The 26992-nt window shown below is 37.8% G+C and overlaps 2 protein-coding genes across 5 annotated transcripts in view; both read left to right on the plus strand.

Moving 5' to 3' along the window:
- Positions 1-10008, plus strand: part of LOC127618174 (vinculin-like) — a 77744-nt gene extending 67736 nt beyond the window's left edge. The window contains exons 20-23 of one of the 3 annotated variants that reach the window (XM_052090470.1): positions 1402-1593; positions 5439-5642; positions 5948-6052; positions 6206-10008. In XM_052090470.1, the coding sequence (XP_051946430.1) occupies positions 1402-1593; positions 5439-5642; positions 5948-6052; positions 6206-6352 (648 nt within the window). In that variant the 3' untranslated portion in view covers positions 6353-10008. The remainder of the gene's footprint in view (positions 1-1401; positions 1594-5438; positions 5643-5947; positions 6053-6205) is intronic. The other 2 variants (XM_052090469.1, XM_052090471.1) reach the window with 2 other exon arrangements.
- A 10353-nt stretch (positions 10009-20361) lies between these two features.
- Positions 20362-26992, plus strand: part of LOC127618260 (adenosine kinase-like) — a 272393-nt gene continuing 265762 nt past the window's right edge. The window contains exons 1-2 of one of the 2 annotated variants that reach the window (XM_052090626.1): positions 20362-20505; positions 25525-25599. In XM_052090626.1, coding sequence (XP_051946586.1) covers positions 20450-20505; positions 25525-25599 — 131 coding nt within the window. In that variant the 5' untranslated portion in view covers positions 20362-20449. Of the gene's footprint in view, positions 20506-24245; positions 24335-25524; positions 25600-26992 lie in introns of those variants that run through there. The other variant, XM_052090627.1, reaches the window with a different exon arrangement.

The following is a 26992-nucleotide window of genomic DNA, read 5'->3' on the forward strand; positions in this document are numbered from 1 at the left end:
AAATAAATATTAAATATTTAATATTATATAAAATATATTATATAAAAATATTATACTATTATTATTATTTTACGAAATTACACAAATTAAGAGTTAAAATAATTAAAAGTAAGACTTACTCTGCTAAGTGCTTGTTTTCGTTGCACAGAATGTCTGCTAACGTTAGCACTTGGTCCTCCAGTCCCGCCCGCGCCAAAATCCGGTGTAAACTTTGACGGTGGACTTGATTCCATCGAGTGCACCGAGGGAACAGCATCAGTAATCAGCCTCACGTGATCCTTACTCCGAAATCCCATCCGAGACTCCAACAAATTTGATTTGATGTGAATTTATTGAAAGGATAGCCTCTTGAGATGTAACATCTCCAGGTCGATAATTCTCCGGAGTGAAATGTGCGCCACAAACGACCGAGTGTGTGGTAACAGACGCGGCAGTGAAGTCTGCTCTCTTCACCTGCACAAAACGCACCCAAGACCGAAAAGCCTTGTTTTTCCTAGAAGGAAAATGATGGACACGATGTCCTGACAGGCTGGAATTCGTGCAACCAGCACAAACACAATAATTTACCATTATGGCTTCTCTAAAACTCAATCTAAAACTTTCTGTCTCTCACTACTGCTCTAACTACATCAACACCCAACAATGAGAGAGCTGACCGCGAGCTCTTTTAAACTGAAACTACAAAACACTAAGAAAATTAAAACTAACAGACAAACTGTGAAAAATAACAAAAACTAAACGAAATTGTTTAGTTTTGTTGACAGATTGAATATAAAAAAGAAACCATAAAAACTATAATAACACTGGTACAAAGAAGACAGATTTATGAGATGCTGAGATATTGCTTGACAATAGATAGAAATTGATTGGTTCAACAAGTCTAGGCCCAATGAATATAATTCAGTGTCTTCCCAGGATGATCGTTTCAGTTTTTGCAGGTACAGTACTTCAAATTATTCAAGATTTGTTCAAAAAGAGGCATATGTTCAGGTTATTTATCATTCAGGTTTAACTCATTTTAACACCCCAAGCTACCAAAGCCAAGATGCTACTCCTACTGTAGCATTAAGAATGTCTTGTTGGGGGTGTTATTTGCTCTCCGTCCAAATGAACCCAGACCCCCAGTTTTCATCCTCAACTTTACATGAGAATAAACAACACAACACCTCTACCTTTATTTTAACCCAGGGTGTAACTGCCTAGTCAGACTTAACATGATAAATTCTGTGGCAGTCATTTCCCGGCTGGAAACAGAATGCTACCTGTCCCACCTAGTCCTAAACCAAGCCATTCCCAAAACCATCTCCTGGAAACCTCCATCCAGTGCTTCTAGTACTAACTCTGTCCTTCTTTCTTCATGCTGGCTTCTTCCTCCCCCCTTGTCCTCCTCCACCTCCTCAGCCTGAAGTGACAGACGAGGGTTTTGAAGCCACTGAGGCAGATGTAGATATAGAGGATGAGGATGAATTCACAGACAACGAAGATGATTATGAGCCCGAGCTACTCTTAATGTCCTCCAATCAGACAGTTAACCAGCCCATTCTGGCCGCTGCGCAGTCTTTGCATCAGGAGACTCGCAAATGGTCCAGTAAGGTACTCAGCTTTCCTGCAGCATCCCTTCTGCATCCAGATGTTATTGTGGGAATGCTGAAACCAGATAGCTGCTACTGCTGTTGTTGCTTCACATTTGAGGCCAGTGTGTTTTTTTTTTTTTTTTTTGCTGCTGGGGGTTGCCAATGACTGGAATGGCAAGTTTGTTGTGCATATCTTGGACAAACTGATATTGGCTTCACAAGTAACTTAGCGCACATTTTTTATATGGTTATGCTTCTGGGCCCTGGTTTAAAGGGGGGCCATTCACTCTAGTGCTGCTAAACCCTCTGCTTTTGCCAGCCTGTGAAGCCATGGATGACAGTTTCCCATTGACTTGAGAATTACATAGGTTGAAGTCATGTCACATGCCTGTTTGTTGTTTTGCACATGCTTTCTTTAACCATGTAAATGAACTTTGTCAAAGCCATTGTGGGATAATAGATTTTAACACACTGAAATTATGCATGCCTGTTTACAAACATAATAAATGTAGAATGCTCCTTAACCTGCAATGCCTAATTTAAATTAATTTAAATGGACTGATCTCAGTTCAGAACAATCTGTGCTGTGAGTATAGGGTTAAACTTTTGACGCACAGAGTCATGTGACAAAACAATATGGCACGGATCACAGCGGAGTTTGTCTTTTGGAGAAACACCAAAAACGACATCTGGTAAGAAACCCAAGTATGTTTTTAGATTGAAACCTAGTTGAGTGAAAAGATTAGTTTCTAGTTTCTTCCTATATGCCATTTTTAAAATTGGAGCGATTTACTGATTTATAGTCTTTTTTTATATAAAAAAAGTAAAATAAAGTGCATTTCGAAATATTCTGAGACCAGTGCATACAGACAGCACACTGTAGGTTAAATCATTCACTAAATTAGGAGCAAAGGAGCATAGCTTTCCTATGCAGTCAAGTGCATTCACTCCTAACATCTGACCAAAAGTTCAGTTTCAGGCTGCAGATATTGTTTGGACCTCTCAACATATTTGGGACAATGGTAATCAGTCATAGATTCTGAATTTATAATGTATAATTTTATTTTAATATGGTTGGCAGTGATTGGATAATGCTGGCCATCACTTTGAATGATCAGAATGACTGATGCTAAAATTCAAATCATGTATTTGTATAGTTTTTTGTTTGTTTGTGCTTTTTCTAGTACATATTGTTCAAAAGCAGCTTTACAGAAAATCAACTGTAATGTCTGTAACGTCTCAAAAACAACAAACAATCCTGGAAATATAATAAACAATTTAATATATAAAATCTGACTTTCTATAGCTTGGTATTATTTAAAACTTCACATCTTAATTCTGCTGTCCCCATATGAGAGCATACATTTGTGATCCTACGCACCCGGTCACGTATTAGGCTAATCAAGCCTCTGAGGTTTAAAGGTCGACTGCAGAGTATCGTGCGGGAGAGAGAGATTGTTTACGGACATGTCCGTCATGTGTGTGTTCGTGTCTTCTTTTAAGTTTATCATTAAACTATTATTTATATTGAAAAGCCGGTACTCGCCTCCTCCTTTCCATTGATCATGTTACAGTACCAAATATTTAGCTTCATACAGCCTTGGCCAAAAGTATTGGCAGTGACATAAATTTTGTGTTTTGCAAAGTTTGCTGCTTCAGTATTTGTAGATAATTTTTTCTATGGTATACTGGAAAACAATGATACGCATTTCACAAGTTTGAAAGGCTTTTATTGAAAAAACATTGAATATATGCAAAGAGTCAATATTTACTGTGTAGGACCCTTGTTCTTCATAACCTTTGCAATTCGCTCTGGCATGCTGGATATCACCTTCTGGGCCAAATCCTGACTGATGGTGATCCATTCTTGCTTTATTAGTGAGTTGATCACAATTTGTGGGCTTTCGCCTTGCCCACTCGCCTTTTGAGGATTGACCACAATTTCTCAATGGGATTAAGATCCGGGGAGTTGCATGGCCACGGATCCAAAATTTCAATGTAATCATCTCTGAGCCAATTCATCATTACTCTTGCCTTGAGACATAGTGCTCCATCATGCAGGAAAATGCACAGATCATCACCAAATTGCTCCTGGATCGTTGGGAGAAGTTGCTCTTGCAGGAGATTTTGATACATTCTTTATTCATGGCAGTGTTTTTGGGCAGAATTGTGAGAACCCACTCCCTTGGATAAAAATCAACCCCACACATGGATGGTCTCAGGATGCTTCACTGTTGGCACGACACAGGACTCATGGTAGCGTTCACCTTTTCTTCTCTGGACTATCGATTTTCCAGATGTCCCAAACAGTCGGAAGGGGGCTTCATCAGAGAAAATAACTTTGCACCAGTCTTCTGCTGTCCAATCCTTATACTTCCTGTATAATTTCAGTCTTTCCTTGATGTTTTTCTTGGAGAGAAGTGGCTTCTTTGCTGCACTTCTTGAGACCAGGCCTTTGTCCAAAAGTCTTTGCCTCACTGTGCGTGCAGATGCACTCACACCAACCTGCTGCCAATATTGAGCAAGCTCTGCACTGGTGGTGACACGATTCCATAGCTGACTCCTCAGGAGGAGACGGTCCTGGCACTTGCTGGACACTCTGGGATATCCTGAATCCTTCTTCACTGCAGTTTAACCTCTCTCCTTTAAGTTCTTGATGATCCGGTAAATGGTTCTTTCAGGTACAATATTCTTTGCAGCAATTTCCTTGCATGTGAGGCCATTTAGATGAAAAGTGATGATGGCTGCACGTCTTTCTTTAGAGGTCACCATTGCTAACATGAACACAATGATGCTGATATGATTAGTGAAATTATGTTAGCTGGTAATTTTGTGCCAGGGCCAAAATGAACATTTTGTCATAGTTCATTTTTTTGGCAAATGAAGCTTTTTGCAATTATTTAAAATGCATCTGATCACTCTGCACAATAATCTAGAACCAATGTGAATCAGCACCACAACAACTGAAGCAGTAAACTTTGCGAAACACAAAATTTATGTCACTGCCTATACTTTTGTCCACGATGGTATTTCCCAAATGTAAAATTATTCCAACATTCCATAAAGACATTGGCTTGGTTTTCATCCAACTATTTTCATGCTAATTTTAAATGGAAACACTTGGAATGTGCCTAAACTCTACAAAATTTGCTTTAAAGTTTATGCGTTAGGTAGAGGTGGATTAAAAAAAATCCCATTAGGATGATGGAAACATTATTCGCAAAACGACGACGTGCTTTGACCATTTGTTCACATGAACGAAAGGTCTGACCTTGGCAGACAATTCTTAGAACATAGATCTTGACATTTGGAAGTGTTTAACCCACAGCTGGTCATTAAAGTGGGTCCTCACAATCCTCCAGTACAGTTCTGTGTATGGGCGTTCCAGGGTAAACGGAGGATGGCAACATATGTGCATAGCTGGCATTTTTGCCCTCATTGTCTGAAATTTTACAGTCATTCAGCAGTGTCTCCTGGCAGCACTTAATAAAATGATGTACAGTTGCTCCAGACAAATTTGAGGAGACACGATGAACCTCCTAATTTCACAAAAGGCATGATGCAAGCGTTGATATGCAGTGGATGAATATAAAGTGATTCTAAACGCTTTGCTTGTCTAACTCAAATTTTGTCAAATGTACTATTAAATTCTAAAGGGTTATGTAGAAATTGAGCTAGATTATCAACAAACACAGATTAACAAAAGGCAAAATTGAGATTATCTACATGCCCAAATATATTATTATTATTATTCTGTATTTTTACCTTTAATATTTAGAGGCAATCATATGCAGTTCAGTGTTTCTCAAAGCACAAATAGTCTAGTCCTCATTTAAAACGTTTCTGCATGTTTTTTCATTGTAGGGAAACGACATCATTGGAGCAGCGAAGCGCATGGCCCTGTTGATGGCAGAGATGTCTCGCCTGGTGCGTGGAGGCAGTGGGAATAAACGTGCCCTTATTCAGTGTGCCAAGGACATCGCCAAGGCCTCAGATGAGGTCACACGTCTGGCTAAGGAAGTAGCCAAGCAATGTACCGACAAACGGATACGCACTAACCTTCTGCAGGTCAGTGGCTCTGGTCTCTAGTTATACTCTGCTCTTAAAGATTTTATTGGCAAAATATTTACTTGCAATCTATTGCGATGTCTAATTTGTAATGAATCATTATTTTGAGTCTCTACTTTTCAATTAATTGAATTGGAAAGATTCATTAGCGAATCAATCTAAATCTGAATGACTTTAAAAAAATCCCTATGACAGGAAAGGTCATGCAAAAGTCATGGAAATTCACTGGTCAAAAAGTGTGAGAACCTTGACATAGATCAGGTGCAGCTCTAAAGTTTCCCTCAAATATATTTTGTTAATTGTAGGTTTGTGAGCGCATCCCAACTATCAGCACTCAGCTGAAGATCCTATCTACAGTGAAGGCCACTATGCTGGGACGCACAAACATCAGTGAGGAAGAATCTGAGCAGGTGAGGAAAATGCACATGCTTTTTCTCTCAAAACTTCAACATTCCACCACCTACAGTATAATAATGCATCTGCAGAAGTTAAACATAAAAATTACTGAAATCAAACATCTGCAACAGAATGAGATTTTTAACTTGTAGCATCTTTCCTTTAAGGCTACTGAGATGCTTGTGCACAATGCACAGAACCTCATGCAGTCTGTGAAGGAGACAGTGAGAGAAGCAGAGGCCGCTTCCATCAAGATCCGCACAGACGCTGGGTTCACTCTCCGTTGGGTCCGAAAGACCCCCTGGTACCAGTGAATGAGGACTAGATTCTTTCCCATTTAAAATCTGCACCCTTGCCTTTTCAAACGTCTGATAAGGGGGTGGCAAGGAGAAAAAAAGGATTCTGTCTGATCCTTAAAATTTTGGACATCAGTGTTAAGTTCTAGTTTAGGGGCGACTGATATTACCAATTTTTATTTACTTACTGGTATGGGTACTTAGTTTGCTGATTACTTTGGAGGCTATTTTTGTCCTGAAAGTTTGCTATCGGTAACTTCATCTTACACTATAGTGGTTTACATAGGAGGCAGATTTTTAGATATATATTTTTGGTATGTTGGGTTTCCAAATTCTAGGTATATATATTTTTTTTTTTGCATGAAGAAGTTTTCTATTTTGTATTGGAGAAATATGGCATGATGACGTAAATGCCTGTCAAACAATGTTGGAGTTAATGATGAAATTTACTTTTAATGTAATTTTTGACAGTTACATTTTCTTATTAAAAATGTATATATTTATATTTCTTAATGCTGTCTGAATTAATCAGATCCTTATCACAGATCATGTTTATTCGCAAATATACATAAAAATTATAGTTCACCCAAAAATGCCATCAGAAAAAATGCCAACCATCATGCCATCAGAAAAAATGCCAACCATCATGCCATCCCAGATATCTATCTCTCTTTTTCAGAACACAAACCAAGATTTTTTAGAAGAATATTTCAGCTCTGTAGGTCCATACAATGCACGTGAATGGTGACCAAATCTAATTTAGTTAATCTAGTTTTGGATAAGAACAGACCAAAATATAACTCCTTTTTCACTGTACATTGCAGTCTCCAAGCACACTCATGATTTCAAACTTGATTACACTTCCTAGTGTTTGACACATGCACAGAGCACTTGATGGTGCTATAGGAAGGGTAATTGAGCTTGGAATCATGGTTGCCAAGGAGACTGCTGATGTCAAGGTTTATAGTGAAAATTGAGTTATATTTTGGTCTGTACTCACCCAAACTGACTGGATTACTTCAGAAGGCATGGACTAAACCGCTGGAGTTGTATGTATTACTTTTATACTGCGTTTATGTTCCTGTTTTTGAAGCTTCTAAGTGTTAGTCACCATTCACTTACATTGTATGGATGTACAGAGCAGATATATTCTTCTAAAAAAAAAATCTTAATTTGTGTTCTGCAGAAGAAAGAAAGTTAATTCTTTAGAGGGTAAGTAAATGGTGAGAATATTTTCATTTTTGGGTGAATTATCCCTTTAAGTACATTGACTTTTAGGCTTTATTGGTTAAGTTATAATTTGCTATAATTAACTGTTCTTTTATAGCTCATATTTATAATGAATTTTGCTTGGCTATTTATTACATGGGATGATGCCTTTTGATTTTTTTGTATGGGTCATGCAACTACAGAGACATTACAGAGAAGTATCTTGCATGGTGGATGCCAAAGACTTTTTTTGTGAACTTAATATTCTTTAGCTATTATATAAACGGTACTTTAATGTAAATGTATGTAGACATGCCATTCTTTCTTAATACAATTGTTGTTATTTTTTCTTTCATTCTGTTAAACTTGTGTGAGAGAGGATGTGAATTAGATTTCTCATATCCCTTCAAAAAGAGAAGCACAATTATCACAACAGTTTAACTGTTTTTCTCTGGTACCTGGCTAAAATGAACATCAAAGCCAGTCTTTTTACAGTTAAAACAATTTATAGATTCAAATTTGACCACTTTTAGTGTGCTTCTGTTTGTATTTCAATAGACGTATATTGATGAAGGACCTGTCTTAATGTACAGTACTGTGCAAACGTTTTAGGTACTTGTGGAAAAACTTTCAAAGTGAGGATTTCTTAAAAAAATTAGGACAAATAGTTTTCATTAATCGATGTCATACAAAGTCCAGTAAACAGAAAAAGAGCCAAATTAATATTTGGTGTGTACGCAACCAAAACAGCCCCAATTCGCCTACTTACACCTGGACACAGTTTTCCTTGGTTGTTGGCAGATAGGATGTTCCAAGCTTCTTTGAGAATTCACCAGAGTTATTCTATCTATTTAGGCTGTCTCAATTACTTCTGTCACTTTATGTAATCTCAGACTGACACGATTTTCAGTGGGGGGCTTTGTTAGGGCCATGCCATCTGTTGCAGGCTCCTTGTCGCAATAGAAAATGTATATTTCCTATTGACACTAAAGTAGCAGATATAAATAACCATCTTAAGACAAATGTTGATGTGAAACTTCAAAGACTTTTGCACAGTAATGTATCTTCCATTTAGATCAAATGGATAACTACTACACAAGACTCAGGTGGCTTGTTTGTATGTGATACCACTCTTTGGATATAATTAAGGACGGCAAGTGTAACTTTTACCTTAGGTAGTAACATAGATTTGTATTTATGGAATTTGTAGCACAATACTGAAGAGGAACAATGTTAAGCTGCACTTTCTGTACAGCTAACAATTTATCAGATGATGCACTGCCTTGCATTCACTTAAAATCTTTCTGTAACATATCCATTGGGAAGAGTACCCTTGTCAGCCCCGATATAGTGCCTCATTGTGAAGTTTACAGGGCTGCATTTTATGTGTAATAGCATGTTTTGGGTTATGGTGACATTAGAAAGGGTGAAAATATTGTTTTGTGAATGTATATATAACACATATATATTCCATCAATGTCACATAAAGTACAACATCATATGTGCCCCATAATAAAACAGTTATTACATATATATTTGAACAAAGGGACAAGCTGCTGTCTCATGTATAAAAGATAGTGCACTTCAGATTTCAGTTACTGGATAATGAGTAATAGATTACACTGCATGTCTGGAAAGTTAGATAGTATAAAAAAATCTTCAGTGAATAAAGGACTCTTGGTGGTAACTTCCAAGACATTTTCTCTGTGCTACTCATGAAACTTTCAGGTGTATTCAAGTGAATTCATTATAATCATATCGTAATGAACAGCCATTTGTCAGAGCTGGAAACAAGCACACAGGGACGTCATTTTATTTCCATACATTATAAATCTGAGGGCTTTGGGTTTAAATACATATCTTTAAATGCAATTAAGCAGTTCCCTTGATTTACATTTAAAAAATAATTGTGTGTCCTTTGTGAGAGCAAATTCTTTGGAAAGCTTTAAATGTGGCGTACTTGGCAAACTAACGTGTAGTTATTACTAAGCAATTTCTTGGACACAAATGAGAGGTGTCATCTCTTGATTGGAAGTGTTGAGTAGAGGTTCCTTTTGAGACAGAATACACCTGCTGCTGACCACAGAGCTGCGATATGCTTGTGGAGAAGATTGGAAGATTGTTATTCTATGCATGGTTGTGTATTTAAAGGCCATTTGTGTGTGACTGAGGCCTCTTAAAATTATTGTTCCCACTGAAAGGCCACTGAACACAAAAGTAATGAAATGACAAATGATTCAATGAAAAAATATATTTCTCTATGTGCGGAAATTCTCAAGTATGAGTTTGTACCATTATCAATGATTGTAGTACATTAAATGATGTAATTAATGTAAAGTACCTCAGTTAATATGAAACCCAAGTCTTGTAATACTCATTCTCAAATTACACTGACTATAACAAATGTTCAGAGTCAGAGTGTTTCTGTCAGAGAAGTAATATGAATTACATCGACAGCACTTTACAAGAATGTTCTATTCATTAACATAGATGTCATGGATTACAACAAACAAGACTTTTTTACATCACATTTTGATTTATAAATACAGGTGAAACTCGAAAAATTAGAATATCGTGCAAAAGTTCATTAATTTCAGTAATTCAACTTAAAAGGTGAAACTAATATATTATATAGACTCATTACAAGCAAAGTAAGATATTTCAAGCCTTTATTTGATATGATCTTTATGATTATGGCTTACAGCTTATGAAAACCCCAAATTCAGAATCTCAGAAAAGTAGAATATTACATGAAATCAATAAAAAAAAGGATTTTAAATACAGAAATGTTGGCCCTCTGAAAAGTATAATCATGCATATGTACTCCGTACTTGGTTTGGGCCCCTTTTGCATTAATTACTGCCTCAATGCGGCGTGGCATGGATGCTATCAGCCTGTGGCACTGCTGAGGTGTTATGGAAGACCAAGATGCTTCAATAGCGGCCTTCAGCTCTTCTGCATTGTTTGGTCTCATGTCTCTCATCTTTCTCTTAGCAATGCCCCATAGATTCTCTATGGGGTTCAGGTCAGGCGAGTTTGCTGGCCAATCAAGCACAGTAATACCATGGTCATTGAACCAGGTTTTGGTACTTTTGGCAGTGTGGGCAGGTGCCAAGTCCTGCTGGAAAATGAAGTCAGCATCTCCATAAAGCTTGTCTGCTGAAGGAAGCATGAAGTGCTCTAAAATGTCCCGGTAGACGGCCATGCGTTGACTCTGGACTTAATAAAGCACAGTGGACCAACACCAGCCGATGACATGGCTCCCCAAACCTACACAGACTGTGGAAACTTCACACTGGACTTCAAGCATCTTGGATTGTGTGCCTCTCCATTCTTCTTCCAGACTCTGGGACCTTGGTTTCCAAATGAGATGCAAAATTTGCTCTCATCAGAAAAGAGGACTTTGGACCACTGAGCAACAGACCAGTTCTTTTTTTCTTAAGCCCAGGTAAGACGTTTGACATTTGAAGCCCATGTCCAGGACCCGTCTGTGTGTGGTGGCTCTTGATGCAGTAACTCCAGCCTCAGTCCACTCCTTGTGAAGCTCCCCCACACATTTGAATGGCCTTTTCCTGACAATCCTTTCCAGGCTACGGTCATCCCTGCTGCTTGTGCACCTTTTTCTTCCACACTTTTCCCTTCCACTTAACTTTCTATTAATGTGCTTTGATACAGCACTTTGAGAACATCCAACTTCTTTTGCAATTACCTTTTGAGGCTTTCCCTCCTTGTGGAGGGTGTCAATGACGGGTTTTCTGCACAACTGTCAGGTCAGCAGTCTTCCCCATGATTGTGAATTGAACTGAACCAGACTGAGAGACCATTTAAAGACTCAGGAACCCTTTGCAGGTGTTTAGCTGATTAGAGTGTGACACTTTGAGCCTACAATACTGAACCTTTTCACAATATTCTAATTTTCTGAGATTCTGAATTTGGGGTTTTCATAAGCTGTAAGCCATAATCATCAACATTATATCAAATAAAGGCTTGAAATATCTTACTTTGCTTGTAATGAGTCTATATAATATATTAGTTTCACCTTTTAAGTTGAATTACTGAAATTAATGAACTTTTGCACGATATTCTAATTTTTCGAGTTTCACCTGTATATTGTTGTATGAATATATAATTTTTTATTTTATGTTAGTTCATTATGCATTAACGAATATTAAAACAACTTTCAATTATATGTTTGTGTATTTATAGAAATTAACATTAATTGCTGTAAAACCATTGTTCATTGTTAGTTCATTTTTTATCACTTTTAAGTTAACAAATGTATACAACATTTGTACCTTATTGTAAAGTATTAAACTTAAATGTAACACATCAATGGAATGTTACTTATCTGAAGATAAAGATTCCCAAAGGAAATACTTTCACTTGCAAATTCCCAGTTTCTTCCCCCAAAACAAAGATAAATAGTATGATGACAAACTTAACTTAAATGTTTTAAAAATAAGGGAGATTGTGTGCAGGCTGCAATCCTGTATGATTTGTCACTTAGAAAAAGGCACCTCTAATAAGTTTTATGGCATATCATCCTCTGAAACATCTCTAGCCAGCCTGATGTTCTGACCTGGAATTTCCCATGTTTGGTCACATATTTCACATCTTTGAATATTTTATATTTCTCTCTGTACATATCAAGTCAATTCACTTTCAATCCAGTATGGCATAAGAGGAAAGTTATGTCAGATTCCATTTTTAAGTTTCCTTCCATGAGCATTTTAACTAGAGATGCACCGATTGCAATTTTCTTGGCCGATTTCGATTTCCGATTTGTTTGCAAATGTGACCTGCCGATACCGATTCTTTCTGATTTTCCGAAACATTACAATTTCCCCCAAACTGCACTAAGTTACAGGATCTTCTCTCACTTAAACAACCCTCAAAATAAAGTGCTCTGTGACTGGAAAGAGGTAGAAATAACAATTAACTGCAAATGAGTTGCTTTATATAACGGATGTCATTTTCCACTATTTTTATAAATGGACCTTTTTCTCTTTATTACTCGTCTAACAAAAAAATTCCAAAGATCTGAAAAACTGAAGTGTCCAATACGCTCAACTTACGTTAGATGTCCAAATATCAGTTGTAAAACTGAGCACTGCTTCGGAATCGGCTTGTGCCTGTCAACACTCCCGTTTTTCCCGGGAGTCTCCTATTTTGTTATTTCTCCCAAAAAAACTCCTGTAATTTGTATGGCCCAAACCAAATTATATGAATAATCACATCAATATATTATTCCAAGGTGGTCCAGTTGCCAGATCTTGAATGAAACGCATCCTACTCACACAATCGACACATCATACACATTACAAATCATGGATGACCTAAATCTGGCAACCAAAACCCATTTGCGCTGTTGATATCCGCGCAGGAAGTAGACGCGAGATGTTAAATCAAGCATCACTGGTAGATGGGAGGAGAAGACTCAGCTGGTGCTCCAGTGAAAAAAACAAAATATACATGTACATTTAACAACAGCTGGATGGAAGAATTGAATTTCATATCCCGAAGCCATATCGACAATGCCCACGCCTTTTGCAATGTGTCGCACTGATTTTAATATCGGATACGGTGGGAAACATTACGTTAAATCACAACGGCACAATTTGTATGTATTTAGCCTGCCTCTGCCATCCAGCACCCCACTTCCCCTCTCCCGGATTTGTGTACCCAAATGTTGACAGATAACAGGCTGTGTGCATTACATGACACGAGATTAAACAACTCGGGCAACGCGACGTCGGAAAATAACCACCTACTCTGTATCGAGGAAATTTATCCGATTTCTGAAGCCTCTGTCCTCAACTATGGAGAACAGCTGGTCATCCAGGGCCATGAATTCCATAATTTTCCTCGTAATTGCTTTGGTCTTTTCATTGCTCATACCAAGGGATGATGGGAGAGGCTGCTGACTTGTGGCTGGCTCTGAGCTCTGGCTAGCTTTAGCCGCTTTCACTTTTTAGCTTCTTTTTTAAAATGGGCATTTTCAGCTGGGTGATGGTTTTATAAATGTCTAATTAGGTTTATTGTTCCGAAAGTTATTGTGGTGGTTCCCCCGCGGTTTACTTTGGCCTAACAATTATTACACATTTCGAACTTTAAGTATTCTTCACTCACAGTGAAGATCTTCCACGGCAATGACATGTTTACCTGTGGCTGTGACGTTATTGCCTGCGCCGCTGGCAACAAAACGGACCGGCTTGAAATCGGAAAGACATGAGGCTGACCGGCCGATCACCGGTCTGGGCCGAGCATGCGGAAAATCGGCTAATTCTGGTCCCTGGCCGGTCGATCGGTGCATCTCTAATTTTAACTCCACATTTACATCTTTTAAATGCCCCACCTGGCAATGAGTAATGACAGAAGTTTATAAAGGGGGTCTGACTTACCAGAGATTGCTAATTGTTGGATTTTAAGGTCAATGTTCAGGATTAGGAGCTCCAGACTGCACACTGAGACTTCCTTTCAGATTAGGAAGCTTCTGATGGTTAAGATTCCATGTCCCACACCAAAATCTATAGGACAATAGTGAGTACTATTAAGTTTCAATGACATGCATTGAAATAATAAAAGGTGCTTTAACAGTGTAATTCCATACTAAGAATTATCTTTTAAAGGAATAGTTAACCCTGACATTAAAATTCAGTCATTAATTACTCACCCTCATGGGTTTCAAGTTATTTATAGCAGAATGTCAAAGATGCTCTTTTCCATACAATAGAAGATAATGTTGATCAAATCAAGACACACGGATGAAAGCTCACATCATCCAGGATTCTGGAGTTCTGTGGATTGAAAACATACAGTACACTCTCACAAACATATATAGCGAGTTTTATTGTTTTGTGGCAAGCTAACGTAGGTGTGGTGATGTGGCCGAGTGACGTCTGTGAAGAGCGAGGCAGAGAGAGTAAAAATGGTAAGGATTGACACCTGTGGGAAATTATCTCTAACAGCTGTTTGTGTTTGCAGTGACAGCTGGGAGGGATAAAAGGGCAGTCTGAACAGCCAGAGGAGAGATAGCTATGCTTCAACGCCTGAGTATGTGTTTAAGTGTGTGTGTGTGTGTGCTGAAAAGCCACGTTGCATATTGTAAATAGATGGCTTCATTGAGAAAAGAATACGCAGATTCCTGCTTCCTCCTCTTGACATATCCAGTGGTTACAGTGGTGCCCAAACCCAGGATTAGGAGGGAGTATTCAAGACCCTCACCAGCACCAAGTGCAACATCAGTCTCTGCTTGAGCTGTGACTGGAAAAGGAGCAGCGGTTCCAGGTGCTTTTCCAGGCTCAAGCGGAGGACCCTGGACCCACTCATGGCCATTACGCATGTCACGCTTTCCAAGATGGGAATCTGGTGGTGCTGGAGCAGTTAATTCCTCGGCTACCGAAAGGAACGGCAGAGTGGGTCCAGTGCCACTGCCCAGCGTTGCTGGATGAGGCGGTCCAGCTGGCTGAGGACCATACATTGGTGTATTCGGGGGCTGGCGAGTCCTCTTCCTCTTCTCTCTCTCCTCCATCTCCCTCTCCTTCCCCTCATCCTGTTCCGATTCCCCAGAAATGGGGAATCATGACCCCAAAACCCGTTCCCCGGTCCTGTGGACCGTTGAACTCCCCTGGTTGCCCTTACCCTCTCTGCCACAGGCTGGTGAATCCACTGCTGCAGGTGTCTGCGGGGAACCTGGGCACTTCCAGGACCGGTGCTCCGCAATTAAGTTGGAAACACTTGTCCGGATTCCCGATGTGCCACACGCTTAAAGTAACTTAATCCATCCAATAAAAGTATTCTCGAACCGTATATGAATCAGGGAAATCGGAGGGTAACTCTTACACTCGCTTGGTTTACATAATGAGGGGTGCCAGTGGCTTGCAACATCCCTTCAAGATCTATAAAAAAGCCCCGATCATCAACGTTAGGTGCGTAAATATTTGCCAAAATCACTTTTTCAAAATCCCCTGAATTTCTGCTAAAACAATAATGACTTCCTAATTTATCATTAATCAGTTTGAGACATTTGGTGTTTAATTATCAATGTAATGACTCCCCTGCTATTACTTGAGCCAGCACTAAAGAAAACATGTCTACCCCACATCTTCCCAAATGTTTCAGCTTCCTGCAGTGCAAGATGCGTTTATTGAATAAACACAATATCATATTTATTACATTTAAGAAAATAAATAACCTTCCTTCTTTTTATGGGGTTCCGCAACCCATTCGCATTCCACGTGGAGAGAGACAATCCACTCATACTAACATTTTACATATTAGAAAAAAATTGATTGTGTGTCAAAAATAAAATGAAGACCATGCACATTCCAACATTAGTGCAACAATCAAACCCTGAACCCCCCAACCCCCCGAACCAAAAAATAAATAAATGCGCATTAACCCTGTGCACGACAGGGCCAACCGTCGTCCATCCTTCTAAACTCAAACAGTCCACGTATGCCTACGAGAGTCCCCGTGACAACTTTACCATCAGATTGCTCAAGTCCGGTGCTTTTATACAAATTTTGTGAGAATTACACATCAGAAAATAATCTATAAAACAAACTCCAGCCAATAGGCGGGATAAACACAAAGACGTGTAGATTCATCCACATACCTGTTCTGAAGGTGCTTTCCTCCACAAAACAAACTCCAGCCGCTAGGTGGAACCAGCACAGAAAGAAACAAAAAAGTCGCCCAGTTGCCTCTGACAGTAAAGTGACTTTCAGTGAGCTAGGTCCACTCAGCTTCATAGACAGTATCACACAATAACTTACTCATTCCATTGACTTTATGAAGGGCATTGCATTGGTTGCAGAGCTCGCCATTCACACGTCCATCCCTCGCATGGTGCCATGGGACCCCCCCATTAATTCCTTTTCTAAGTTCTTGGTATACAGCGTTAATTGGTCTAAATCAGAAGCTTTGGCTCTGACAGCATACTACCTGGTAACGGCTTATCTGCCGGGTGCTTTTCAGTGGCCAAAACAAGGCATTAAGTAAATTAAGTTAATTTTGACCCTTTTTAACCCTATCTGAGGGTTGCCCCCCCCCCCAAAATATCATTAAAATATGTGTAATGTAAATAATATAATGATATATTCTTAAAATAATTGTTTAAGAAATAAAATAATACAAATGCAAATGGGGCAACAACAAAAAAAACCTTGGTGTCCCCTTCAAAAATTGCTCTTGAGAATTGTTATGTTTATTGCCCCCCCAACATTTTGATGAAATGTTCGCCCCTGCTAACACCTGTCTCTAATTACAGTGAGCACGGGGAGAACGGCATAAAAGAGTCACACCGCCAGCAGACCGGGAGAGAGAGCCTGGGTCTAGAAGCGCACTATGAAGCTGAAAAGAGTATTCTGAAGTTATTTTGGAAGTGTGAAGCTGACATGTTGTGGCACCCCTGTAAAAACCCAAGTTACTTAATTAAACCGCTTGAGTTCCCCGTGTCCTCCTTTACAATAAAATAATATAATACAACAGCTAAACAAGTTGGCTGGGTTACAAAAGCAAAAGAAAACAAAACATTGAAAAAGTCCAATGGATCAAAAGTAAATCGGACAAATAAGACAGATATAGGCTATTTTAGTTATTTAGACCTATTTTGATAATTAAAATATTATTTTAATTATTTTAAATTTGATACTTTTAATTTGTATATTATATATTCATACATTTTTGAAGCCTGAAAAGGAAATCATATACCCTTATTTTATTATATGACCCAAGCTAAATTTGTATAAATGACTTTGTGTATGCATGAAACACACACAGTGAGTTTGTATGGTAATTAATCAACATATATTCGTGAAAAACTTAAAACATACAATTAATCATCATAGCCCTAAAACAGGCAATTAATCACCATAATCGTAATTATTTGTTTGACAATTAATTATCTACCAATTTTCACAATCATGACACCTAATTTTCATTATTAGGTTCCTACCTTGTGAATTGTTTTGATAAAAATGTGTACGAAATTTCAAACAGTGACAGCAGCTTGTAACATTATTAAAAATTCGATTTTATGACATCATATAAATTGATAGAATGTGAAATATTTAAAAAGCTAAAATGTGATTAAAATCATAAAGCTAAATATATATATATATATATATATATATATATATATAAAAAATAACTATACTATATTGCATGAATTTATATGAAGAGGCCCCCTCTCTCATTTTGCTTAATATATTTTTTAGTTACATTATGCATACATATCGTCAAAAGTCTGGCGAGTAAAAGCTAAAACTTACTAGCCAAAGACCATTCTTTCTCCAACATGATTGTAGAGGGTTGTGATAGAATAGGGAAGTCCTTAATTTGGAATGGTAAACGTCCCAGATTATATTTTTAAGTAATCTGCACAGGCCGATCGAGAAAGTTGGGCTAGGCCTACCTAAGATTTTGTTTTATTATTATGCTTTTGGTCCCAGACATTTGGAATGGTCACATCCACCTGAGAGAGCACCTCTGTTTTTATGTTGAACAGAAGTTCTTGCCTCTATTTCACCATTGCAAAGCCTTTCTATCAAACAAACCGGAGAAGTTAAGTTACACATCGTTATCCTCCATTTGCACTTGGTATGGACAAAAGTGTACAGAGTGTTTAATTCAGACATTTATTTAAATGTTGCTTCGAGCATATGGCTGAACCCAAAATTGTGTATTAATAAGTCCCCTTTCTGCTGGTCAGAGTGGATTATGAGGGGAGTTACTACACTCGGTGACCTACAGTATGAGAGCAGAGTGTTGAGATCTTTTGAAAATTTTGTTCAACATTTTGGGATTCCTAGATCTCGGTTTTTTAGGTATTTACAGCAGCGCCATCTGATCTGTACTATTTTTGGGAAAAGCATACACCCCCTAAACAGGCAGACACTCTGGGAGTGCTTACTGCTTTTGGAAAAGCTTATGAGGCATCAGTGTAATTCAGAGTCTGGGGAATGTAGCATTAACTTCTATCAAGAGATTATGGGAGAAAGATTTAAATTTGATATTGGAGGAGGGAGTGTGGGGTAGGATTAATTAATTTTTTTTAAGTCTGCATCTAGAGAAGCAAGGGTGCGCCTTATGCAATTAAAGATTTTACACTGATTATATTGGACCCCCACTAGATTGTATAGACTTGGTCTTAAAGACACACCCACCTGCTGGCGATGCCAGTCAGAGGATGGAGACATAACCAATGTCTTTTGGTGGTGTGTTACGATACAACAATTTTGGTCGAAGGTTCAGAGTTTTGTGTGTGACGTATTGGGCACTCGGGTTTCATTTTGCTCCAGATTCTGTACTTTGGGCGATGGGGTGGTCATCGATGTAGAGAATAGACACATAAAAAGTTGGGTCCTAACCAGTGTCATTATCGCTAGAAAGATAGTTTTAAGGGAATGGAGGTTGGCTGGAGCTTCGGCTTTTTGCCAATTTCAAGAAATGTAAAGCCTTCAATCCTCAAAACAATAATTAACTGACATTTTTTTTACCTAATATTGCGGCTGTGGCTCAGTTGGTAGAGTGGGTCGCCTGCCAATAGCAGGGTTGGCGGTTCGATTTCCGGCCCACATGACTCCACATGCCGAAGTGTCCTTGGGCAAGACACTGAACCCCATGTTGCTCCCAATGGCAGGCTAGCACCTTGCATGGCAGCTCTGCCGTCATTGGTGTATGAGTGTGTGTGTGTGTGAATGGGTGATTGGGACACAGTGTAAAGCGCTTTGGTAACCTCTAAGGTTAAAAAAAAAAAAAAAAAAGCGCTATAAGTGCAGACCATTTACCAACTGAAAAACAAACACAAATACAATGTTAAGCTTAATTTAACGAGCCAAATAGCTTTCAGCGGTGTTTGATATAATGGCAAGTGATTTTCCATGACCAAATTAGCAATTTAGCATGAGTCCTCAAGGAAAAGGTGTTGGAGTGATGGCTGCTGGAAATGGGGCCTGTCTAGATTTTTTTCAAAAATTACTTTTTTTTTTCAAAATAGTGATGGTTCGGTATTTACATCAGTAATGTCCTGACTATGCTGTGTGATCAGTTGCGTGCCACTTTGATGAATTAAATGTACCAATTTCCTGCCGAAACAGCAAAATATGTACATTATTACAAACTATTGCCACCAGTGTGTGTGTGTGTGTGTGTGCAATTATATATATATATATATATATATATATATATACAGTATATATAGTATTTTGGGGTACTAATATATATATATATATATATATATATATATATATATATATATATATATATATATATATATATATATATTAGTACCCCAAAAATACAACCAAAACAACCAGAATTGTTAAAGATAATGCTGGAATGTGCGATGCAAACGGAACCATGAACGTTTTAATAAAACACACAAAAAAAACACTAAGCCTAAAAATTGTGTATGCCGACAGAGAAGTTACAGGCTCTTCAATGTCTACCGATTATTTGGGGTAATAATGTCAGCGAACAAACCCAGACAGCCAAATGTCCAATAATAAAAAGATCGAAAACTTATTCTAAATAAGATTTAACACCACACAGCTGTCTTGGTGAATGTTTTCTACCAAATACTCCTTCCTGCCTTGCAGATGTGACAATCCTCCTCCTCAGTGCATGCCTCGAAATAAACGCCTGACTCAAATGTAAAGTTGATATAAAACACGGAACAGAATTGAGTCTCAATTAAAAATGTTTTATAAGAAATATGATAAACAATACTTTTGGAAATGCGGTGCTCTATAGAAGTTTATATTAGGCTGTGAAATAATTTTTGCTCCGGCAATACGGGGGCAGCTAACGGACTGTGGTATAATTGTCAGATACATAAAACGACAGATACTTAATTCATTCGCTTCCAAGTGTGTCTGATAGATAGTAAACGATAATTACAGCATGACGTCCGATGAACCTAAAGCCAAAAAGATTAAACTCGAGGAAAAGAAGCTCAGGTACAGTAAACATGTTTTATTGAACACGGGGTTTGTGTGCCAACACTGTTGGGTCTGAGGTCTGATCTGCTTGACCATGTGCTGTCAACTCAGTGCCATTTCTCAAAAGTACATTGTTGTCGTATTGGAAAGGAGTGTCTCATGATACATTTTCCATTTTACTATGAGCAATACTGATGCATGCCCTGCAGCTGATTTAATTTAGATGAAATCATGACTTGCAACAAATGTTAGTTGTTGAGGTAGATATTTTTTCCCATTGCCTATAATAATGCCATGCCAGGTTCTAGCTCTCTGCAGTAATGTTGGTATGCATTTGTCAGTTTTGCCGCAAATCTAATATCGCAAACTCGTGATCCTACAGACTTTCTCAAAGCGTGAACAGTATCCACAGTTTTGCCGCACTGAAGCTTTATAAATGGGCAAGGCTCTGTGTTGCTGTATTTATGACTAATAGTGTTGAACAGACGCTGCCCTGGGGGTATTATTTATCGACCATTGGAGTGCGTCCCGCCGGTGTAAATCGAGCTCCACGTGTCTTTTGTTGTGCAGTCGGTTGCTTCGAATGTAGGCTACATGAGCCTCTACTACAAACGGAGCCCTCGTGCGTTCACATTGCTAAAGGTTTAATGAGCACACACTAACACATATTGCTTTTGTATGGGATCAAAATCCCGTCAACATTATTGGGTCACGGATCCAACAATAATAAGCTTGAATCAAAAAATAAGCACAGATCAAAAAAATAAACGCAAAAATAAATAAAAAGCACATATCAAAATAATTAGCACAGAAAGAAAAATAAGCATGAATCAAATATATATATATATATATATATATATACACATATACACACACGGATTTAAAATATGCTGCAAAAAAATAAATAAAAGCAAACATTAAGCAAATTAAAGCAAAGTGCAAACAAAATCATGTTTTCCTTGGTTATATTACTGCTTTTTGTGCTCTCTGACAATTTTTAATTTATTTGTATGCTTGTGCTGTATTTTCCTTTGCTTTTGTTTCCAAGTTCTGCACTTGGTTTTCCAAAACTTGTGAGTAGAGTTTTATGTAAATTAATTGTTGATCGACAGCTCCTGCTCTAGCCAATCATTCAGAGGGGAAGTGATGTCACTCCAATGCAACTCAGTGGCTGCTGCTCAATATTATATTATTTGTGCTTGATAGATATGCTGCTTGTGTCTGTTTTGAGTATTTTCTGCCAGCAATAGGAAACAATGTGTTGTCCGAGTCGGCCATTATCATAGTCCATAAACACATGTATCGAGTCAGCTGAATTTAGTTAGCGGAGTTTTAGTTTAGGTATTATTTAAGACTTCCTTGTTTTTAGGTTATTGGCTGCATATCTAAAACAAAAAACAAGGCTGGGTTGGTATGGATGTTTGATGCAGGTTTTTACTAGCTGGATCAATAACTAATAGAGCTGGCAGAAAATACTCAAAACGACACAAGCAGCATATCTATTAACCTCAAATAATATAATATTGAGCAGCAGCCACAGAGTTGCATTGGAGTGACGTCACCTCACGTCTTTGAATGATTGGCTAGAGGAGGAGCTGTCGATCAAGAACTAGTGGACCAATAGGTATGCAAAACACCCCCTGATTTACATAAAACCCAAGTGCAGAACTTGGAAACAAAAGCAAAGAAAAATACAGCGTAAGTGTACAAATAAATAAAACAGTAATATAACCAAGGAAAACATGATTTTGTTTGCAATTCTGATGACTTTGCTAATTTGGCCGCATATTTTAAATGTTTTATATATTTTTGATTAATGCTTATTTTTTAATCATTTTGATCTGCACTTTTTATTTATTTTTGCACTTTATTTTTTATGTGCATTTTATTATTTTTTTGATTCATGCTTATTATTTTTGGATCCGTGACCACAATACTTTTGACAGGATTTTGATCCCGTAATTGGTCTATGCATGCTCACACCATACAAGTGTCCTTTTGATTTATGCTATATCCACACATGTTTTAAAACATTTTGTGATCATTGCAGGGTGTGTAATTGGTTGTAATATTTAGATTTTTCACCATAACATGTAAAACAATGTTGTTGGAAACAAGTATACTGTCATGCGGAACCATGCACAGACATTTTGAGGGGCAGCGGCTCAAACTAAGAAAAAGCCCCCGTCCCTCCAAAAATAAAATACAAATAAAAAAAGTTACAGAGAATGATTAACAGACTTTTCAAAGTTTGATTGTTAATAATTAGGTTTCATGCTAATACTACTACTGTGGTTGTTGCTGTTAATACTAGTGTTCCATTCTAAGATTCCCATGTCTATCTTGCTCCTTATCAAACTCTTAGGATTATGTCCCTTTACAGTAAGTCACAAAAATCCTCTCACCACTGTACCTGACTCTGGATGCTCAGAACACTTTCACTCACTGGGTGCCTTGTGATTGTAATAGTGTTACATTTATGCATTTGGCAGACACTTTTATCCAAAGCCACTTACAGTGCATTACATGTATACATTTTAGCAATTTGTGTGTTCCCTGGGAATCAAACCCATGATCCTGGTGTTGCTAGCGCCATGCTCAACCAGCTGAAAAATGTACTGTATATAACACATTTTTTTTTATTCCATAAATTAAAATTTTTAGTTTCATTAAAATATGCTTTACTTGCAAACACAAACTTATAAATGACTTCCTCCCAAATTATTTTGAGGATAAATACTTTCCTGTAGACAGCGTGCACTGTGCAGGATCTTTAGCTAGATATTTTCATCACATGATTCACCTGCTTGCTTGCTGGTGTTTTGAATCCAATTTTGCAAAGTAACACCCCCTTTAGCAGCCTCCCTCCGCTCTTTCTTTCTGTCTCATCTTCTTTTTTGTGTGAAAGTGTGGCACTAAACTTTGCGCAACACACAATTTGAGCATATGATGCCTGATATTCAGACCTGGTGATATTTAACATTATGCAGTTAAATTCCAAAGTTACTCAAGTTATTACTTTGCTGGACTGACAAAGGCTTTATGTATGTAGTTTTATACACCATAAATTGTAGAAAACAGCTTGCTTTATATAATCAGTTCAGCATCAGTTTAAGGGCTTACTTTATTATTCTTTATCATATATATAACGTTATGTTTTAGCAGAGCAACAATTGGACAGACCACAGTTAAGTTTAACAAAAAGGAAAGGAAAGAACTTATATTAGCTCTGCCATCTGATTGTTCACCTTATGAACTAATGCACATTTCCCTCTCAAGCAACGTCAATACTAATTAATGCGCATTTTTTACGCACTTTGACCCTCTCAAGTGTCGAGCGTCCCTCTCCTGTTGCTCCTGATCTGCTGCCTTGCAAAACAAGAGACGCGACGTAACAGTCGAAAACCATCATCTAGCGCATGTTTACATAAATTAACAATAATACAAAATTAAAAAATACGCAGAGAGCGTTTTAATATTAATCATGTCTTTATCGCTTTGACGCTGTGGATAAAAAGCGTCTACAAAGTGAATATTTGCAAATATAATTTCTTTCTCCAGAAGGGCACCTCATCCCAGAAGAAGTATCTCTGCGGAACAGTAAATGGGCGTTGCACAATCTGTGGATGTTTTCAAACCGGAATGGGCGCTTTTCAGCTGTCCATTCAAAGTAGGCAATCTCAATGTAGTAATCTGTGGGCGTTTCCAAAGAGGATGGGCGTTTCTGAACGTCCAATGAAAGTGGGCAATATCAATGAAGTGGTCAAATCGTGTAACCACCTTTGGCTGTTAGTTCATTCCAGTGAGCATCAACTTCACTTCAAGCCATCCTTATGCCTTCAGCCAGGTAGGGTTACAATCGGATTGTAAGACACTATTTGCTGATTCAGATTTTATAAGGGTTTATAATTCTTAAAGAATATAATTTATCAACTCGCAATTGTGTAAAAATTACGGTGAAATGTTGCTTGTGTAGGGTAATGGAAGCTCACAGCTTGTGGTGTGTGTGTGTGTGTGTGTGTGTGTGTGTGTGTGTGTGTGTGTGTGTGTGTGTTTTAAAAAAAAAAATTTTTTTTTTTTATAATGTTTTGTCATAACCACATATGCTGATATGTTGAGTTTTTATCTGTTGGCTTTTCTGAAATCAATATATTCACTGATTTCTTTGTACAATAGAAAATCTATCCTTTGAAACATTTGTTTTAGAGCCCTCCTTGCTTCGCAAACTCCCACACTGACACATCTGGACTTGTTCACAAGTTTCCCAGCAACTGCCAGTGTTTTCTACTAAACAGTTGTTTTATTTTGAATGTAGAAGTGTGGAGAGAAATTAGAAGAATTTTGTTGACTGTTTGTGGAAAAATAAAATTTTATTTCTCAATGTTTAAAAAAAAAAAATCAGACTACAAAATGTGTCCTTTTTATCTCAACTTTTGTGTTTAAGGGTCTCTACCACATGCTTTAACTTGGGTGAATGATCAGTCAGTCAATGACTCACTCACGTACTTTAATGCTTCGTTTGTTATCTTTTGTGTCAAGTCTCAATGCATTCTTAAATGTTTTAAACTAAAGCATTTATGACTGTATAATGTTTTGTGCAACCTTAACTAATATAAAGGTTTCCTCATCTGATAGAAACATACATCAAAGATTAAACTCAAACCAGTTGTCTAGCTTGAAGCTTAATATGAATTTGTTTATAAAGCCATGCTTAAATTTCTTTCAAATTGTGTAATGTATTGTAGTTCTTTGCGTGACGTGACTCATGCATATTTTCCCATGCCGAATTTCTGTTGGGTAAACCTCCTCCAGACAAAATGCTTGAGTTGCTTGAGTTATGTGCATTTTTCTTGAAAATGCTGAAAATAGTAAGTCTCATTGGTTGAAGAAATGTCCCTGTTATCTTTAGAATATGCATCATGCAAGTGAATCACATTGGTCTTTGGCTTATTTTTGTGTGTTATATTGCTTACATCTGTTATAATTACTTTGTGAAGTAATCAATTGTTGAACTGATAGCACATGTCTCCCCTACAGTCAAAATGCCCTTTTTGGGATGGGAAACCCCCTGCTTGACATCTGTGCTGTGGTGGACAAAGATTTTCTAGACAAGTAAGTCACATGATTCTCTACAATCAATTTGATTTTCATCTAATGGATGACTTGAACTTTCACATACCTCGTTTACATGGACACCAGAAAGCTGTTTATTGCGAGAAAGCTGCTTAAGGCTCGCTATCGTCATAATTGTTTACATGCACTGTTATCCTGCTTTTTCTTTACTTTCAAATAATTGTGGCTCGTTTAGTAAGACGCTTTCTCCACAGCAGCATAATTTCCCTGTGCCACTTGTGTTAATAACAAGCATGGCATCCGAGAAATACTTGCTAGTTTGTTCTATGTTGTTTTGCTTTATATCCGGATATTCCAGAGTTATTGCTTTGTTTCCTTAACTTTCCATTGCTACCTGCACTGCCAGGTTTCCCTCTTACGTAAAACTCTGGGATTCCCCCATGTATGAGGGCATATATGCGTTGGGGACAGACAATATTTTAAATTGGTGTATATCAATGCGTGTAGTTTGTAGTGTATGTCAGTGTTTCCCAACCACTGTGCGCTAGTGTTTCACTAGTGTGCAGTGAAAGAATGTCAGGTGTGCTGTGGAAAATTATCAAAGTCCACAATATAAATAAATGCATGAAAAAAATTAATTTCAGGGATCCAAACTCCTCACCTTTCTGAGAAATTCTGTTTTGAAAACAAGGAAACCAGTATAACTGAATATAATCGGTCACTTTTGTGATTGTGAAGAGCAATGATTAATGTGCTAAAGTGAGTGCTATTTATATGCATTAAGGGTCTTTAACATGACTCGCGTCAGCGCTGCATAATACACTGAAGTCTATGAAGTGACGTCACTTTACACCAAAGCTTTTGTTTCACCAACAGTATCTTTGAGAGTACTAGGCAACAAGATATATTTAAAAACTGTCTAAATTTGTGAAGACATTGAATGTCTCATCAATTCTTTTAATTAAATATTACCTTATCGTTTACGAATATCAGAGACCAATTTAAATTCACCAAGAAAATGCTTTGAACTAAACAGAAAGGAGTCATATTATTACTTTCTGCTATCAAATCAACTGCAAGCTTTTTTTCTCTGTGACGCTTTCTGCAACTCTTGTCATGTGGAGGTCGATGCGGCGCTTGACGCTGTGTTCAGCCTCCAGTACCAAAATTAAAACGGTCATGTGTGTCTGAGGCAAAGATGCAAAATCTAATGACAATTGCCTCCGCATATTTTCTCCCTTGATGCGTTTGATTACGCACAGGCCAGCACCTAGTTTAAGTCGAAGGGGATGTGTTTTGTTCATATTTTAATCGTATTTAGATTTTTGTAATATTGCGTTGTTCATATGTCGTGTTTTAGTTGCCTCCGCTGTCACTGCGGGGGGAATAAAAAAAAAAACCTTAATCTGCTTCATGTGGCATCTCTGTTCTC

Source organism: Xyrauchen texanus, chromosome 24 (genome assembly GCF_025860055.1).
Source record: "Xyrauchen texanus isolate HMW12.3.18 chromosome 24, RBS_HiC_50CHRs, whole genome shotgun sequence".
NCBI lineage: Eukaryota > Metazoa > Chordata > Actinopteri > Cypriniformes > Catostomidae > Xyrauchen > Xyrauchen texanus.